Source organism: Corythoichthys intestinalis, chromosome 19, assembly GCF_030265065.1.
Source record: "Corythoichthys intestinalis isolate RoL2023-P3 chromosome 19, ASM3026506v1, whole genome shotgun sequence".
In the NCBI taxonomy this organism is placed as follows: Eukaryota; Metazoa; Chordata; class Actinopteri; order Syngnathiformes; family Syngnathidae; genus Corythoichthys; species Corythoichthys intestinalis.
Genome location: NC_080413.1, coordinates 24985383 through 25003960, shown reverse-complemented (window position 1 = coordinate 25003960; position 18578 = coordinate 24985383). Strand labels below are relative to the sequence as shown.

At 38.3% G+C, this 18578-nt stretch overlaps 1 protein-coding gene across 5 annotated transcripts in view; it reads right to left on the bottom strand.

The window, feature by feature from the left end:
• The window catches only part of lama2 (laminin, alpha 2), a 338873-nt gene that overhangs the window by 68987 nt on the left and 251308 nt on the right, over window positions 1-18578 (bottom strand). For 3 of the 5 annotated variants that reach the window (XM_057822979.1, XM_057822983.1, XM_057822984.1), the window contains 6 exons: window positions 15208-15332; window positions 13998-14084; window positions 13524-13717; window positions 9133-9275; window positions 8827-8925; window positions 4942-5053 (listed from right to left, as the gene is read on the bottom strand). In XM_057822979.1, the coding sequence (XP_057678962.1) occupies window positions 4942-5053; window positions 8827-8925; window positions 9133-9275; window positions 13524-13717; window positions 13998-14084; window positions 15208-15332 (760 nt within the window). The remainder of the gene's footprint in view (window positions 1-4941; window positions 5054-8826; window positions 8926-9132; window positions 9276-13523; window positions 13718-13997; window positions 14085-15207; window positions 15333-18578) is intronic. The other 2 variants (XM_057822981.1, XM_057822982.1) reach the window with 1 other exon arrangement.

Genomic DNA, 18578 nt, shown 5'->3' with positions numbered 1-18578 from the left:
GTTCACTTCAGACAGCAAGCAGACAACAAATAACATAGGGATTGCGTGAAAGGGTTTATTGAACACTCAAAAAACATGCGATCACGAAAAGGGAGACACCAAAAGGGTCCGTGACAGTGGGTCAGGATAAATAAAAACAAAACAAAACAAAAAAAACAGAGGGAAAACCACCGTGAGAGGCAGGCAAATGAAAAAAACAAAGCAATGATGCAACTATCAATGAAGGGATATGCAAACTGTCGAATAGCAGCAATATCTTGGCAAGCCACCTATGATCGGTTTAAAGACACTGCTGATGAGCTGGAATTGGATAAAGGTACAACGGTGGGAACTCATCCCACAAATCTGTAAAACAATCTGAATGCAGAATGTGACAAAATCAAGCCAGTCGTTATACTAGCTAGCACAGTTTCTCCCAGTCCAGTCCAACCACATCATCACCCCCCTGCGTGCATTGCGCGTGTAAAACATTGCGCCCTCCGTAGGTCAAAACACGTACTAAACATTATAGATTTTTAAATCAATGGCAATAATATGTGTTTGTGTGTGTAATATGTGTTTCTAATAACATATTTTGATAAAAGAGAACAATTGTCTCTTATTAGAGCCCTTTAAGGCAGTTGTAGGTATAGGCAATTTTTGCAGAGATTTCTGTCTGTGGCTACAAATGTAGCTTAGCGCCACCTAGTGTGGCGTGAATGAATAATGCAGTGGCCCGGGGGACCACCCTGGATCCTGAGGGGGTGGGGGGCGATGGCTCCTTTGCTGGGCTGCGGGAGGAGGGGATGGGCTACGCTGAACTTGCCCCCCACGGGCTGGGTGGGTGGGGCCGTGGCCGTGGGCTGGCGCCCGCGTGATGTCTCCGCTTGTCTGCGTGGCTGTCGCAGGCTTGGTGGGGCTCGCTTGCGGCAGGATGTGATATGGCGCGCTCGGGTGGGGAGTCCCAGTGCCGAGAGGGGCGGTGGGGCGGCGTAGGGTCGGTCACCAATGGGCTTACACTCACAAGGGATTCACACGATTACTGGGTTCCAGATCACAGAGCTAATTTGTGTACACTCTACCCCTTTTAACCACTTAGCTTATAGACTCCCCCAACTTTCCCTGGTCAACAGGCCCCCCACATGGTGTCAACAGGAAATACATCTAGCTGACGATAGCACCAAAACATTAGTAATTAGTGTAGACGTTCAATGTATTTCTTGTTGTTGTTTGTTTGTGTTTCTTTTCTTTCTTCTCTTGTGTTTATTTTCTTCTGTTCCCCCATACCCCCTTCCTATTCGCTGCTTTGTCATGATAAACGAGGTATGTTGAATGATCACAATGGGAGTATGCCATACTCTCAATGTGAAACATTAAAACTGTTCAGACCAACCGGGCACTTAGACTTCCATTCTCCGTGTCAAACAGCTGAACAGGACAGGTTTAAAAAAAAAAAAAAAAAAGAAAAAAAGAAGAATGCAGTGCAAAGTGTGAGTGTCCTGCTACATGAATCCAAACATTATTATGAATATTAGTATTTAATCATAATGGTAATAATATATTCATGTCATTAATAAATGCTGTCTGATGCCAATAACTACTTTGTACAACATTGGAACACAATATTCTAAATATAACTCATCTTGATGACGAATTTTGTTTGGAAAGTTGATCAAATACAGTAATAAGTCACTACATGTTTTTTTTATTGAACTTTGGGATACTGTCACTGTGGAATTTTAAGAAAATCCAGAGTGTTCTTCTATCATTTTGGTGCGCAAAATACTATAAAAGAAAGACACGCTACAGAGGACAACACGGTCTGATGATGTCCCAACACACAATGATCAGCTTCAACAACAGTCACAGCTCTAGCAGATCAGACTATTTGCATTTCTCTGCTGAAATAAAAGCCTATGAAATCCAAAACTAATCAGTGATAAACTGTGGCAAATCCACTAAACGAGAATTGATTTCAAGCATAAAAAATGTCGGGATGTTAATGAGGCTTGCATCAGTTTTTTTTTTCCCCGTGTTAGAAAAGAATGACTTGTGCATATCCATTACATAATGAATGTGTCTGTGTGTGCGCTAGTCCCCCATTACTCTCTGCTGTCTCCGAAGTTGATGTGATTAAAGCAAGTTGAAACTTTACATGGGTGAATGTGTGAAAGTTTTGGGGGGATTTTTTTTTTTTTTTTTTTGAGTGGGCGCGCATGACCGGAGCCTTTCTTTTCATATGAAATGTAAACATGATGTGATTACAGCCAAGACAGCGTCACAGCCATCAAGCTAATGAACAGCTGAAGAGTATGTGTGTGCACGCGTGTGCTTCTGAGTCTGCATGTCACAGCCGTATAATTACATGCTGAGATTTAAAAGCCAATTAAACACTTAAAACGTGAATGGAATCATATTATGGTATCCAGTAAACACACATACATATACACACAGTGAGTGTGAACAGTATTTCCTTGCCTCATTATCTATAAGTGTGCGTGTGAAGTTGTATTATTTGTGTACCTACGCATCACTGTTTATGTACTTTGCTTTTGAGTCTGTATGTGTGTGTTTGATAGCCACTAATTATGTCCCTAATTGCTACTCTCAATCATCCACTGAGAATCTACACACACTTCGCACAAAGATTCACACATAGCCATAATCACATAGTGATCAGGCAAAGGGCCAGAGAGCTCAGATGCAACATTGATACAAAGTTTCATCACTTTCTTTGCACCCCGGAAAAAATAATACTTTATCGCTGTAGTCAATTGAGCAGTAATCCAATTTTAAAGCAGGTTTAAATATCAACTAAAAAGTATCATTGAGAAGGGTGATGAAAAAATGAAACAGCACTGAAATGTGGCATGAATGTGCAATGCAAAAACTCGTCTTTTAAGATGGCTACCGAGTGCAACAACAGCAGTTGACTTGTAAAACTGTATTAATTTCATAATAACAGTACTACTGTATTTTACGCTTGGCTTAATTACAAAGTAATTCTTGTATGTGTATGTTTGTTACTTTTTTGTCCAATCCGATAATGTATAATGTATATGGCTAGGGTTGTCAACCGTCCCTTGAAAAACAGAATCGTCTCTTATTCAGAAACAAACGTACGTGTCCTGTATTGAGCTTTCAAGGGACGTGCTTTGTCCCGTGTTATCATTAAACTCGAAAATACAGGTAGTCCCCGGGTTACGAACAAGTTCCGCTCCTACGCTTGCAACGTAACCCGAATTCTCCTGTAAGTCGGAATTAACCCTTTAAAAATTCTAAATAACTATCCAAAAAGTCCAAAAGTATTGTATTTTGTTTATGGTGGAGGACACACTGCCCTCTGGTGGCAGCTGGACTTTTGTTCAATAATGTTTCCATACAGGAGCACTCAGACGTCTGAAATGGATAAAGGATTGCTGTGCTATGGCTTTGCCCACATAAGGCTGTAAGTTGCTTCAGCTAATATATGTTTGTTTATGCATTTTTGATTAAGTTTAGAACTACAGTTTGTGGAGTTACGTGTGAGCAATTTGCTATGAGAATTGTAAATACATTAGCATTCGTAGCATTTAAGATAGCGGACATTTGTGAAGCAAATTAGGCTAATTTAATCTACTAAATTTACATACTGATCAGACTAGATGGACGTCTGAACACCAAACGTTTTGTGTCGAGTGTTTAATTGTTAAAATGCATGCTGTTTTGAACAGACGTGTACTGTACATATGTGTGTTACAGCTTTACAAATTGTCAAAAGTGAAGGAAGTAAAAAGCTTCAAAAAGCAGAAATGCTTTGTTTGCTGCCTGTCAAGCAGCTTCACATTTAGTGAGGACAGAACAAGTCATGTTAATAAAGTATTGTAAAAAATAACAGACTGTGAGGTACAAATAGGTACTGTTTGTGCGACAAAAAAAAAAAAAAAAAAAAAAACTGGGGACAAAATGGCGGACAAGACTTCGGCGTCGTAAAGTCGAAATCGCATAAGTCGAGTACGTCGTAACCCGAGGACTACATCGTAGTGTCTTATTTGTAGAATGAGCGAACACTGGTATGGTGCTTTACAAAAATATACAGGGAAACACATTCCTCAGTCTTCCTGCTTTCTGACCAATGAGCTGACAGACAATGACAATATGAAATTTTGCTCATCTCATTGGTCGAGGTACTGTCGCTAGCAAGATGAGACAACATGGAGTGTGGGAGATTAGAGTTTCAGTGAAGCTTGAGTAAAAAGCATAGTCAAAATGATGATCATTTGTTTTCTTGTTCTTCCCTGTTTATTTTATTTTCACAAATTGCATTGTTTTTTTGGTGTTCTGTCAGTGTCATTTGTATTTCCAAATTATATTTGGAGTGATTGTTTGTGAAAATGTTATTGCTGAGGGGACAACGCACCTCAGTTGTAAAAAACCCCCAAAAAAACCACAGCTTCCACTTTTGAAAAAAAGTACTTAAAAATGGGCAAAAACACACACACAAAAAAAGACTCAGGTCTTTAAGCATATAATAATAATTATTACTATTTTTTAAATTATTTTATTTATTTTAATAATAATAATGGATATATGTTTATTCCGGTATTTCTTGTATTAAAAATACATTGCTGATAATTACTGTTTTTTCCCATATGCTTATATCACTCATATTAATTCAGCACTTATTCAGGTTTGAGTAAAATTATTATAGTTATTAATGGCAAATCACTTTTCACATACAAAAAAAAAAATCTAGAGTTACGGTCATCAGGCTGGCCGGCTCATCCGAACAGGTGCCCCTTCTTTTTGTTTCCGGGAGTTGGCAACCCTATATACGGCTGTTCTACTGGCTCTTATTTAATGGTGCAGGTGTACCTAATGCGTGTATAATACGGCTCAATATGGAGACAGCAGAGCGAGAAATGCAGTCACCAGAAGAGTCAAACAGAATTTCGGAAGGAATGTGGTGTTTATCTGTGCTACCTTGAGCTCCCAGCAGTGTGTCCCTAATGAACTTCTCCAGAATCTCAGCTCGCTTCTGAATTCTGTCGGAATCGTCTTCCACTTGTTCTCCATCAGCAGATACCTTAGTTGCCTACACACAAAAAGCAAACGTGTTGAATAAAAGAACAGGTTATTGACTTCTCACGTTAAATGCACAATGACACAAGGGCTGTCGATATTTTAGTTTATGAACTCTTTTTTTCCCCCTCAACTTTTCTTTGTGATTATTGTCAACATCCACACTTTCATGCTTCTACACATAAAACATGAATTACGGACTGAAAAACACAAGGTCATGCACTGAGACACACAATAACAGAAAGGAAATAAATCATTGATGAGCACACCGACAATCACACACAAACACACACAATAAGCAGAGTACCGGTATGTAATAATTGATATTCAACAAGATCATGTCCTGTCATGTGAATGACTGATCACATGGCTGACTGCCTGGTTGTGCACAAGTCACTAAAAATGTATTGCTTGACAGCATAGTTGTGTATTTAAACATATTTGGCTAATTTGTTTTAATTTATTGACACTCAAACATCAAGATGTATAAATGCACATCGGTCATTGATAAACACTGGTCATTGAAATCCTAATGCAATCATATGTAATTTAAAGAAAAATATCCAGGTAGCTGAATGCTCACGGGACATCATTACGGAAACTTGAAATTTTACTGAGCAGGTGTTTGGTGGTTGGGCCTCGTAAGCCTGTAAAATATAAAGTATTTGTACTTTTTTTTTTTAGTATGATACAGCCGACCAAAGTTGGATTTGGTAATACCATAGACTTGATACTGTATCGACGGGACACAGGGTGTGGGGCCGATTAATAGGGGGCCTGCATTGTTAGGGAGGACGTCAAAGGTGACCGAGTTGGAATCATAGACAGAGCTTTTTTCGTTGAAAATTCTTGTAAATAAATGCTTAAATCCCTAAATTCTTCATAGATATGGACGTAGAACACTGTTGATTCTTGGTTAAAAGCAAAAAAAAAAAATGTGCAGTTAGCATTTATTTTACGTAAATATGCCAAAGTGCAATGCTAGTCTGTTAGTAAATGTAGCTAGCGGCCGCCTGATGTAAACTGAGCTTTTCCGGTGAAAATTATTGTGAATAAATGCTTAAATGAAAGCAAAAAAAAAAAAAAAAAAAGTGCAGTTAGCATTTATTTTATGTAAATATGTCAAAGTACAATGCTAGTCTGTTAGTGAATGTAGCTTGCGGCCGCCTGATGTAAACAGAACTTTTCTGGGGAAAATTCTAGCATTAACTTCATTACCTATTGACCTGACACTTCCTCATTCTTTGCGTCACACCTTACCATAGGGGGCTGAGCTTGAAGCTTAATTTAGTAATAGTCAGCCGAAGATGGTCATGTCACGGTCATGTCAAAGTCGGGTTTAAGCTTAGATTTTTGAAGAATTACGAAAGCTGTACCACGTAACACAGGAAGGATTGTCTTAGGAGTGATTTGTTCGAGGATTCAAGGTAATTGTTATATTTTTCGTACCATGCATGTATTTTGCACAATGTTAGCACATCTGCCTCACAGTTCTGAGATCAAGGGTTCAATCCCGGCCTCCGGCCTTCCTGTGTGGAGTTTGCATGTTCTCTTCTCCCCGTGCCTGCGTGGGTTTTCTCCGGGAACTCCCACATCCCAAAAACATGCGTGGTAGGCTGATTGAACACTCTAAATTGTCCGTAGGTATGAGTGTGTGCGTGAATGGTTGTATATCTCCTTGTGCCCTGCGATTGGCTGGCAATCAGTTCAGGGTGTACCCTGCCTACTGCCCGTAGTCAGCTGGGATAGGCTCCGGCACTTCCGTGACCCTCGTGAAGAAAAAGCGGCATGGAAAATGAATGTAAAAAAATCAATGGGAGAATAAGAACCGCTACACCATTGGCGTCATTCTTCGACACAAGTGCATGCCTGATTTTGAGCTCTTTTAACAAAGAATCAAAACACTTTTGCGTTTTACTTTATAAAGAATTCAGTGATTGAAGCATTTATTCGCAATAATTTTCTTCTTTGTTTACACATGGAGGCGGCTAATATTCGTAACTGACTAACTAGGCTCACTGTTCGCCATATTTACGTAAAATAAACGCTACCTGCACGGTTTCTTTTGCTTTTAACCAAGAATCGAGACTGTTTTACGTCCGTATCGATAAAGAATTCAGGGATTTAAGCATTTATTCACAATAATTTTTGCCAGAAAAGCTGTTTACGTCAGGCTGCCACTAGCCTCCATCGCTAACAGTATATACTAGTGCATAATGATAATAAAGGGCTATTCTATTCTATAATAAGTTGTGATTGTACTGTATATGAATTTATTAATAATCTATTTACATATTATTTATAATTGATTCTGCATGTTTTCCTCAAATATTAAGTTTTTTATGTTAAATTGAGTGATTTATTAGCTGTTGAAAACTTGCAGTAAAAAAAAAAAAAAATTAAGTTGCTATTTTGGTCAAAGACTTATTTATGTTAAATATTGCTACTGATCCTGAAAATATAGGTGATTATCTCTGCATTTGGTGATTTCTTTTGCATCTAGTGTAAAATCTGATACGTTTATAGCCATTTTAAATTTTGTTATACTTGTATAAAAAAATAATCGGGATTTTATAAGGGAACAACTTTGAATTTTTTTGATGCCGCTACACATGGAGACTGATATATGGCTAAGGTAGGTGCCTGTTTTGGTTTTAGGTTGGTAGCAGCTTTCGTTTTGAAAATATTTGAATTTCAAGATTTGGAAAATAGGCCCCCTACGGATCGGCCCTTTTCCAGTGTCATGTCAATAGGTTCTGAAGTCTATGATTCTTGTGAATAAATGCTTAAATCCCCGAATTCTTCATAGATATGGATTTAAAACAGACTCGATTCTTGGTAAAGCGAACAAACAAACAAACAAACAAACAAACAAACAAAAAACGTGCAGTTAGCAGGTAGCTAGCGGCCGCCTGATGTAAACAGAGCTTTTCCGGTGTAAATTCTTGTGAATAAATGCTTAAATCCACAAATTCTTTAAAGATATGGACGAAAAACCGTCTTGATTCTCGGTTAAAAGCAAAAAAAAAAAAAAAAAAAAAAAAAAAATGCAGTTAGCATTTATTTTACGTAAATATGTTTAAGTACAATGCTAGTCTGTTAGTGAATGTAGCTAGCGGCCACCTGATGTAAACTGAGTTTTTCCGGTGAAAATTCTTGTGAATAAATGCTTAAATCCCTGAATTCTTTACAGATATGGATGTAAAACAGTCTCAATTCTTGGTTATAAGCACAAAAAAAAAAAAGTGCAGTTGGTATTTATTTTACCTAAATATGTCGAAGTACAATGGTAGCCTGTTAGAGAATGTAGCTAGCGGCCGGCAGATGTAAACAGAGCTTTTTCGTTGAAAATAATGATTATGAAGTCTATGGTAATACATAAAAAATCAAAACAAACATAAAAAAAACATTACGTGCCTTAAAACGGAAAACCGAGTTGTTATGATCAAAATGACCAAAAAAACAGTCCTTCCATTTGTCCGTCCATTCACGTGAAGGCTAATTGTATCAGTATTCAAAGCTCATGTCAATCAACAGGCTGAGACCTTGCAGGTTGTTTTCATGCTGAGCCTCAGCCTGTTGTACAAGCACTCAGACTTGTTTAGCGCAAGATTCTTCACACACATTTCAAGTAAGTGCCTTAAACTATGATCTCAGTCTGTGCCAAAGCCCATTTTCTCTAACCCGTGATGGGAAAACAATGACAAAGGGGATGGAAGAAAGATAAAAAGCAACACAAAGGCAAACAAGTGACAGTTTGGCCAAAAATGACACAAAGGCCTGTACCCTGCTGTGTAGTTGGTCCATCTCAACAACCAGTGATCCCAGGTTGGAGTCGGCCAGCTGCAGTAATCTCTCCGGAGCTTTCTGAGGTGACAACATGTGCTGCGGCAGAGAGAAATCAAGCGTGACTAACTTGAAATAGGCAAAACAGACAGATGATGTTTGACAAATTTTGGCTCAAGGCTCAGACTTTTCAACCTTGAGGGGTAGGAATAAAGAGTGCAAATAGATGCAAATAAAAACAAACTTGGTGCTGTTGATAGTATTTTTATTAGACAGGATTTGAAGTACACAGGGTCGAATGGTTACCTTGAGTTCTTCGGTCATGTTCTCAAAGCGGTAGAGGATCTTGTAAGGGGGCGGCAGAGGTGTGGTTAGTGTGATGTCAGTGATGATGCGATACAAGCGGTCCATGTCACTGATCAGCAAACCTGAGCACTCATCGTCACATGCTGCAAACACATGAATAAAGTTTTACTATTGTAAACAATAGTATAAGTTATCAACAATGTGTCTGCACTGCTTCCCTGCACGAAAAAGTACCTCCATTTTCATTTCTCCCCCCCAAAGTGTAATTTTGATTGTTTCTTTGGCTGACAAAGTATCATAACCTTTAGAGGCTTTCCATGAGAATATCATTTGAACACCTCAGTGTGTATGAATGCACATAGCACAGAGGTGATAAGCACACCCGTTATGAGCGCAAACTGCAGGCTGAGAATGCACATACTGTAAATTACACATCAAGGGACTTATTCAAAAACACACAGTGCACTTTGTGTGCATGTGTATAATGTAGATCTTTTTTTTCTTTTCTTTCTGCAGCCAGAGGCTGATTTATTGCTGAAATTAAAATTTCTGACAGGGGAAATCTAAGATAAATTAAGCAGAAATGGTTTCCACTCTATCAATCTCTGACAGAACCAGAGCATTCGCCAACAAACGCACACACACACGAATACACTCGCATGCACGCACACACGCATGCGCAGAGACACTACAAAATTCTGAAACTGATTAACATTACAAGAACTAATCACCTATTTAATAAGATGATCAAAAATCCCTTTGAATTGCAAAGGCTCAGTATTTAAATTTTAACAGAACACATCCATGTTAGCATACTCAGCAAAGAAAATCCACCCTCTAATTATTACACTAACACATGTTATATTTAATACATAGCAACAACTATAATACTCTGACAATGCATACAGTACAGGCCAAAAGTGTAGCTACACCTCATCATTTGTGCGTTTTCTATATTTTCATTACTATTTTTATTGTAAATTCTAACTGAATATATCAAAAGTATGAATAAATACGTGTAACTATGTACTTCACAAAAAAATAACAGAAAACATTTCATATTTTATTTTCCTTAAAGTATCCGCCCTATGCTCTGATGACTTTTTTTGCACACTTTTGGCACGATGAGTTTCAAGATGCAGTCACAGGTACAGTCATGTGAAAAAATCAGGACACCCCATGAAATATTCAGTTCTTCACTGAGAAATGTTCACATATCAATGTCTGAACTTGTTTTTACTTTATCTCTGGAAAAGAAAGTGATTTAATTGCAGGTAAACAACAAAAAATAACATTGTTTTACTCATTAAACCAAATATATATATATATATATATATATATATATATATATATATAAATGCATATTCTAACTACGGAAAAAGTTAGGACATCCTACCGTCTAATAGCTAGTGTTACCCCATTTGGCTGAAATAACTTCAGTGAGACACTTTTTGTAGCCATCTACCTGTCTTTGACATCGGTCTGAAGAAAGTTTGCCCCGCTCCTCAGCGCAGAATACTTTCAGCTGTGAGATGTTTGCATGTACAGCCCGTTTCAAGTCACCTCACAGCATCTCAATGGGATTAAGATCTGGGCCATTCCAGGACTCTCCATTTCTTCCTTTTCAATTAGTATTTGATGGATTTACTGGTATGTTTTGGGTCATTGTCATGTTGCAGGGCCCAATCTTGCTTCAGGTTTAATATTTTAACAGATGATCTCACATGTTTCTCAAGCACCCTCTGATAGAGTACACGATAAAACTCATGGTGGATTCTATGGTGGTCAGCTGGCCAGGTCCTGCTGTAGCAAAGCATCCCCAAACCTTCCTCTTTTCCTCGAATGCTGTATTAGGTTTATTCCAAACATGTCTTCTGTTCTGGTGTCCAAATAATTCAATTTTAGATTCATCTGTCCAAAGAACATTATTCCATAAGTCCTGGTCTTTGTCTACATTCACTCTGGCAAACTTCAGTCTGGCCTTCATGTTCTTTTTGGAGAGCAAAGTGTGGTCCTTGCACACCTCCCATGAAGGTTAAACTTGTGTCTTTCCTATTGTACAGGCATGCACTTTCACATCAACAGTAGCCTCCTGCTGTAGGTCCCGTGATGCAATGTTAGGGTTTTTGGAGACTTCTTTTAGCATCTTGCAGTCTGCTCTCGTGGTGAACGGCCAGACCTAGGCATGTTGGCAGTTGTTTTAAATGTCCTCCACTTGTAGACTATTTTCCGGACAGTGAAATGGCTGATTTTCTATTCTTTTGAGATCTTTTAAAACCCCTTACCAGACCATAAGTATCTACAATCTTCTTTCTGAAGGTCTCAGACAGCTCCTTTGGTCTCACCATGGTGTTTTCTCTCACTTCAACAGTCAGGAGCACACCAAACTAAATGTGAGGTTTAAATAAGGCAAGCCTCCTTCAAAACACTGGATAATGATGTTCTAATCATGTGCACCTGATGTGATACCCCTGTGTGTGATTGATTCACTTTAATTGGGATTGGACCTGGGGGTGTCCTAATTTATTTCTCAACAGAAATTGGGCATTTATTTAAAATTACATTTTGTAGAAAGTAATAAAAAAATACATTTTTTTTTTTTTTCCAGTTTTATTTGTTTAGTTCTATCACTTGACTCTCTCAAGATTGTTCAAATTGATATCAGATATCCATATGACCAAATATGTTAAAAAACACACAGGCTTCCATAGGGTGTCCTATTTTTTTCACATGACTGTATGCCTTATCAGTGTTAATAATAATTTCTTGTTTTTTCAATGGGTTTGGGACAATAATTGTATTGCACTGAATGAGGTGTGTTCAGACTTTTGGCCTGTACTGTATGTGTAATTGCTAACCAATAAATTAAGAAGTGAGGGGGAAAAAACATCAAAGAAATGAGTGAAACTGACGTTCCTGACAAACTGGTGCTGCAACAAAGAATAACAGTACAGTTTATCACATATTAATGAATGAGTGAACGGATAATCGCGAGCCAGCAAAGGTTATGAATTTTGTGTGCTCTATTTTGGAATAAAAAAAAAACTTTAAAAATGTTTTTACAGATGATAAAGCATTAACAATGGTGATAGTTCTACTCTCTAACTGATTAATTAATTTTATGAGCACAATCTTGAACAAATTGTAAGTCTACTAGCATTCTGTATTTCACCCTAAAAATTCAAATTGTACTGAATGAAAAAATAGAATAATACTGCAAATAAATAAATAAGAAACTCCCATTATTCTCAATCAAACTTGTTGAAAAGTCAAACAGCTTTAAAGTTAGCAAGACTCAGAGCCACTAAGCGGAGGTCTTGGCTTGCATAGAGCGAGTAAAACCACATCTGATTGCCTCAGTCCCTAATACTTGTTATTATGGTCTGGGGAACAACGGGGTAGCCGGTTTGGGGTCAAGCAGCACCAGTACAATTGTGCAGCTAATGGACGAACACACGCTTGGCACCTGAACAATCACCTTTCCCACATCCAGCAGCAATTCTCATCAGCATCTGTCTTACAAACCTCTTTCTATATTCTCGCTGGTACTCACACACCTACCTCAAGACATGCTAATGGAACTAAATTGGCCCCACCATTATGATCATATCAAGTTTAAATTAGCTCCAAATGACATTGAAATTATTGCCTAAATGGCTGGAATTTGATCTCTGACACAGACCATCCCTCCATCTCCCAGGGCAACCGAGTGAAAGCTGCTCATTTGTAGCTTGGCAAAATAATTGTGAAAACCGCAACATCAGGTGAATGTGCTCGGTGGTCTGCGCCTACAGAGAAAAGAAAGAAAACATGCGGGGGAGGGCGCCTGTGGGTACATCGTGTTGCAATTTGGGATTTTGTGTTGGTTTCTGCTGTTGGAAAGCAGCCAAAACTCCATAACGATTTTAGTTTTAATTAATTATTAGATACTTTTATCGATTTCAACCATACGTTGAGATAAAAATGTACGTATGTTCGCAGTGACTTACCAGTAGTTTGCCACAAATCTAAAAACAGATGACTAATATTACTTGTGTGTATTGACCTCTCTTATAATCACTGTTTACTTTTTTTTCATACAGTATGTAGGAGAGACTCGCCATGTTTGAAAATGTAGTGATTGATTGTAACGCATGTATTCTGGCAAAAATGGACGTAGTTTTAGGAGTGACAAACACCAGCACAGTTTGGAAAATACTTATTATGGTCATTTTTTTTCTTTTATCACATGATATGGTGTTTGAAGAGGTGCTTTTAGGCATAAACAATTGGTAGTGTTACTGTAGGTAGAAATTATTGGTTGAATATATGTGCTAGAAAAAGAACACAGCAAAACATGAATTTTACAAAATGATTACATTGTGTGTTAAATAATGTGTGTTAGTCCTTACAGATGATCCCAGATGGTCCACACACATGCCTTTCCATGCATTGATCACAAGATCTCCCAGACACTCCGACCGTGCACCGGCATTGGCCAGTGATCGGGTCGCACGGTCCGGGCAACGAACCCCACGTGGAACACTTACACTCCTCGCATCGACCACCAGGCATCCGTGGGTTACCATGGTAACCAGTGGAACACCTGGATGGTTAAAAGAAAACTGTTTTCTTATAATATATTACAGGAAGTTCATGCCCATTTGTATCGATTACATCAAGAAAGCAACATCTAAAAAAAAAAGGCCTTGCTGTTGCTACAAGCGTTGCTTTATAGTGGGTAAAATAAAATAAGGTATGCATAATTCATTTATAGTTTGTGCGGGTGCCGTTGTAACATGTACATAATTAAAATCTCATTATCTGGAATTGCACCATTTGCAACAAATGTCCCACAAATGTAACGCAGTAAATTTGTTTCTGACCTTTCACAGTATTTTCCTTCATATCCCTCAGGACAGGCTGTACAACGGTAGTCATCATAACCTTCTGTGACGCACAATGGACTAAAACTAGAAATAGAAAAAAAAAAAAAAATCACAGTTCACAGTATCAAAATGGAATCATGGCAAAGTCATTGTATTTCTCCAAATTGTGGAACAAGCTGTGTATTTCCTGAAGTAGCAATTATAAACATGTAGGAAGATATTCTGCCAGTATCAGATACAAAATATTATTATAGTGGCAGAATGTCTTGCTATACTTGTGTGACAAAAAATAACTTATATCATGTGTGATAAGAGAAGCATTTATTGTAGAGTTGTCCGATCATGACTTTTAATTGATAACCGATATCCTGATATTGTCCAACTCCAAAAATCAAATACTGATATCAAAACAATAATGATATATGCTGTCGTGGACTTAACATATTTAGGCTAATTTTATTGTGATCAGTGTTTTTTTCGTCACCGATGACTATAACGAAAATATTTCGTCAACACTTTTTTCATGACGGTGTCAAGATGATAACGAGCTAAAAACATGTTTTGGGAAACTAAAACATAACGAGATGAATGCCAGTTTATATGCATATGATATGTAGGCATTGATTGTTGGCTGTAGATTGGATTGTAGGATTGTGGACAGGAAATATTGGAGCCATTTAAGCTAGCATCGCGTTTGCAACAGCGTCACAACAAACACTCTTCTCTATCCGTGTCTCTGACTTTTCTCACGTCATTCAACCACCGTAGTAACGCATAGTAACGCACATTGTCTCGTTGCCGAAACAGTGACAAAATCCGAGCGAGGAAAAAAAAAGGGGATGCACGAAAAACGTACATATTTTGAACGTACGGCGTACACATTTAAAAATCAGTGCTAACTTGTAGAAATTACACCGAAACCGTACAACTAGTTGACAGGTATGGATATCTTTATAAAATGCTTTTTTTTAATTTTTTTTGTTTTTGTTTTTGTTTTTTTGTTTTTTGTCGGACAACTCTAAGTTACAGTTAAAAAGAACTATAATTCATATAATTTAGACCAAAGTGACAACATCGTCTTCCACTATTTTAGTTATTGTACATAAAAGTAAAGGACCACGACACTACATGTGCATTTAGATGTGAAAACAGTAAAGTATGTACTGTATATTTTTAATAAATCCATTTGGAAGACGGCAATACATACTTATTCCCAGGATTAGGAAGGGGACAGGCACAAGGTTTGCAGTCATCATGGAATCCCCGGACCACGCCGTAGAATCCTGGAGCACAACTCTCACAGTGATCTCCTTCTGTGTTGTCTTGACAGTTCTTTACAATAAAAGACACACTCATGAAGCAGGTGTTGACTATTGCTTAAAAAATGTAATTGTAATGCTAAGTATAAAAAAATAAGTGTGGGTTTCTAAGCTTAATGTTACAATTTTAAGGATGAAGTTTGACATTTACCTGCAAAGACAATTTAATGTTTCAGAATATGCTATCAAGGTTAAAAAATGTATAACCTTTCATATAACTACTGGAATTTTGATAACTGGAGTTAGATTTTTCAACAATCCCAATTTAATTAATGTTGTCATTCATATATTCATATTTCAAATGATTTGCAGTCACACAAAATAAACTGTGCTCATACAGTGGGGCAAATAAGTATTTAGTCAACTACTAATTGTTTTCTGTAACTCTTCACAAGCTTTTCACACACTGTTGCTGGTATTTTGGCCCATTCCTCCATGCAAATCTCCTCTAGAGCAGTGATGTTTTGGGGCTGTCGTTGGGCAACACGGACTTTCAACTCCCTCCACAGATTTTCTATGGGGTTGAGATCTGGAGACTGGCTAGGTCACTCCAAGACCTTGAAATGCTTCTTACGAAGCCACTCCTTTGTTGCCCTGGCCGTGTGTTTGAGATCATTGTCATGCTGAAAGACCCAGCCATGTCTCATCTTCAATGCCCTTTCTGATGGAAGGAGATTTTCACTCAAAATCTCTCGATATATGGCCCCATTCATTCTTTCCTTTACACAGATCAGTCGTCCTGGTCCCTTTGCAGAAAAACAGCCCCAAACATGATGTTTCCACCCCCATGCTTCACAGTGGGTATGGTGTTCTTCGGATGCAATTCAGTATTCTTTCTCCTCCAAACACGAGAACCTGTGTTTCTACCAAAAAGTTCTATTTTGGTTTCATCTGACCATGACACATTCTCCCAGTCCTCTTCTGGATCATCCAAATGCTCTCTAGCGAACCGCAGAGGAGCCTGGACGTGTACTTTCTTCAGCAGGGGGACACGCCTGGCAGCGCAGGATTTGAGTCCCTGGTGGCGCGTTGTGTTACTAATAGTAGCCTTTGTTACTGTGGTCCCAGCTCTCTGTAGGTCATTCACTAGGTCCCCCGTGTGGTTCTGGGATTTTTGCTCACCGTTCTTGTTATTATTTTGACGCCACGGGGTGAGATCTTGCATGGAGCCCCAGATCGGGGGAGATTATCAGTGGTTTTGTATGTCTTCCATTTTTTATAATAATTGCTCCCACAGTTGATTTCTTTACACCAAGTGTTTTACCTATTGCAAATTCAGTCTTCCCAGCCTGGTGCACGTCTACAATTTTGTCTCTGGTGTCCTTCGTCAGCTCGTTGGTCTTGGCTATAGTGGAGTTTGGAGTGTGACTGACTGAGATCGTGGACAGGCGTCTTTTATACCGATAATGAGTTAAAACAGGTGCCATTAATACAGGTCACGAGTGGAGCCTCGTTAGACCTCGTTAGAAGAAGTTAGACCTCGTTGACAGCCAGAAATCTTGCTTGTTTGTAGGTGACCAAATACATATTTTCCACTCTAATTTGGAAATATATTCTTTAAAAAATCAAACAATGTGATTTTCTGTTTTTTTCCCACATTCTGTCTCTTACGGTTGAGGTTTACCCATGTTGACAACTACAGGCCTCTCTAATCTTTTCAAGTAGGAAAACTTGCACAATTGGTAGTTGACTAAATCCTTATTTGCCCCAATGTATATGCTCAGGTGCAAATTCAAAATTTAAGAGAAGTCAGTCATATTTTTTTTCCCACAATATTTTTAATGCGACTGACAATACACATGAATGTTTTTGCTCACTGCAGAAGCAACTGTTTTGATGCTGAAAGAAAAATATTTCTTTTCAGAACATTTCAAGGCCTCTCTTTATATTTTTCTTCGATCCAGAAATGTCATTCCCCATCCCGCATGCCGCACATAACAGTTGAATTAGCTTCTTTCCAAATACAGATGATTGCTCTGTTACAATTTAACTCACTTTTTTTGTCAGAACAGTCACAATGAACTACCACATATTTAAAATGAGCGTAAAATAATATTCATACTCCCAAATTATGTATGAGCGGTGCTACCAAAATTTGGCTCACATAAAGGTTCCTATTATTATTATTATTATTATTATTATTATTATTTTTAATCAGATTTAGCTGCATAAGAGAAACATTTATTAGTCTCCCCTGCAGGGCCATGTCTTGTTGTGCTGGTTTCGTTCGTTAAAATGAGACCTTCAATCAGCTGCAACAGGAAGTTGCATTTCCATTAACTTCCTGTGTTCCTCGTTACTGCTAATTACCCCAGAAACAAACTCGTTTAGCGTTTTCAATTTGGCTTGCTCGGTTAGAAAATCTTAATGAAGCTGTTATGGAAAGCGCAATGAAAATGGGCAACGAGAACAGAAATGACTTTGAGGCAGAACAAAGGTAGGAATAAAAGAAGTCAAAAGGGAATGTAAAAGAAATGAAAAAAGGCATTTTGTAAAAAAACAAAAGATGGAAACGGATCAACTTGGATATTAAGTTTGACAGATAGTATATGGAGCGTACAGAAGTAAATGTTCATAAACTATCATGGAATAATAAAATGAACTAGGCCTGCAAGCAGGACTGAACGGGCCCTCGCGATCTAGCGCAACTCGGACGTCACGCAACTCGGACTGTGTGCAGGTCAGGGCGGTGGCAGATCCTCCTCTCTAATCATCTCATTAGAACCTAACATGCTCGAAAGTCGCCTATTTACATTCCCACACCCAAGAGATAAAAACCCCTATTGGAGAAAGTACTACAAAAAAGGAGCCACTACTGAGCTGTGCAGCCAAGCCCTTATTCAAAACTAAAATTAATCTTCTAACTGGGCCAATTCGACCAAGTGTGCCAACTATTGTGGCTCTATAAGCTGCCTGAGTCTCTGAAAAAAAATATTTCCTTTAAATGGCGAACAAAGGGTCGTCACGGCAACAGACAGAGACACGTGGACATGGGCCGTAAATAAGTATTTTAATAGGTCTTGAAACTACAATGACCAACCTGAAAAGAACTGGACATGTATTGGAAAAACGAGTGACTTTCTATTGCCACTAGTTGGCGCTGTAGGGTTGATGCAAATGACCCCTACAAGGCCCTTCAGGGTATGACTCTCAACAAGCACGGGAAGTTTGGCGCAGATATGTTGTATATCTGCCGAGTTATGACTGTTCAAAGTTTTTGGAGAGAAAAATTGTTGACAGTCATTTTCACTTTCCTGTT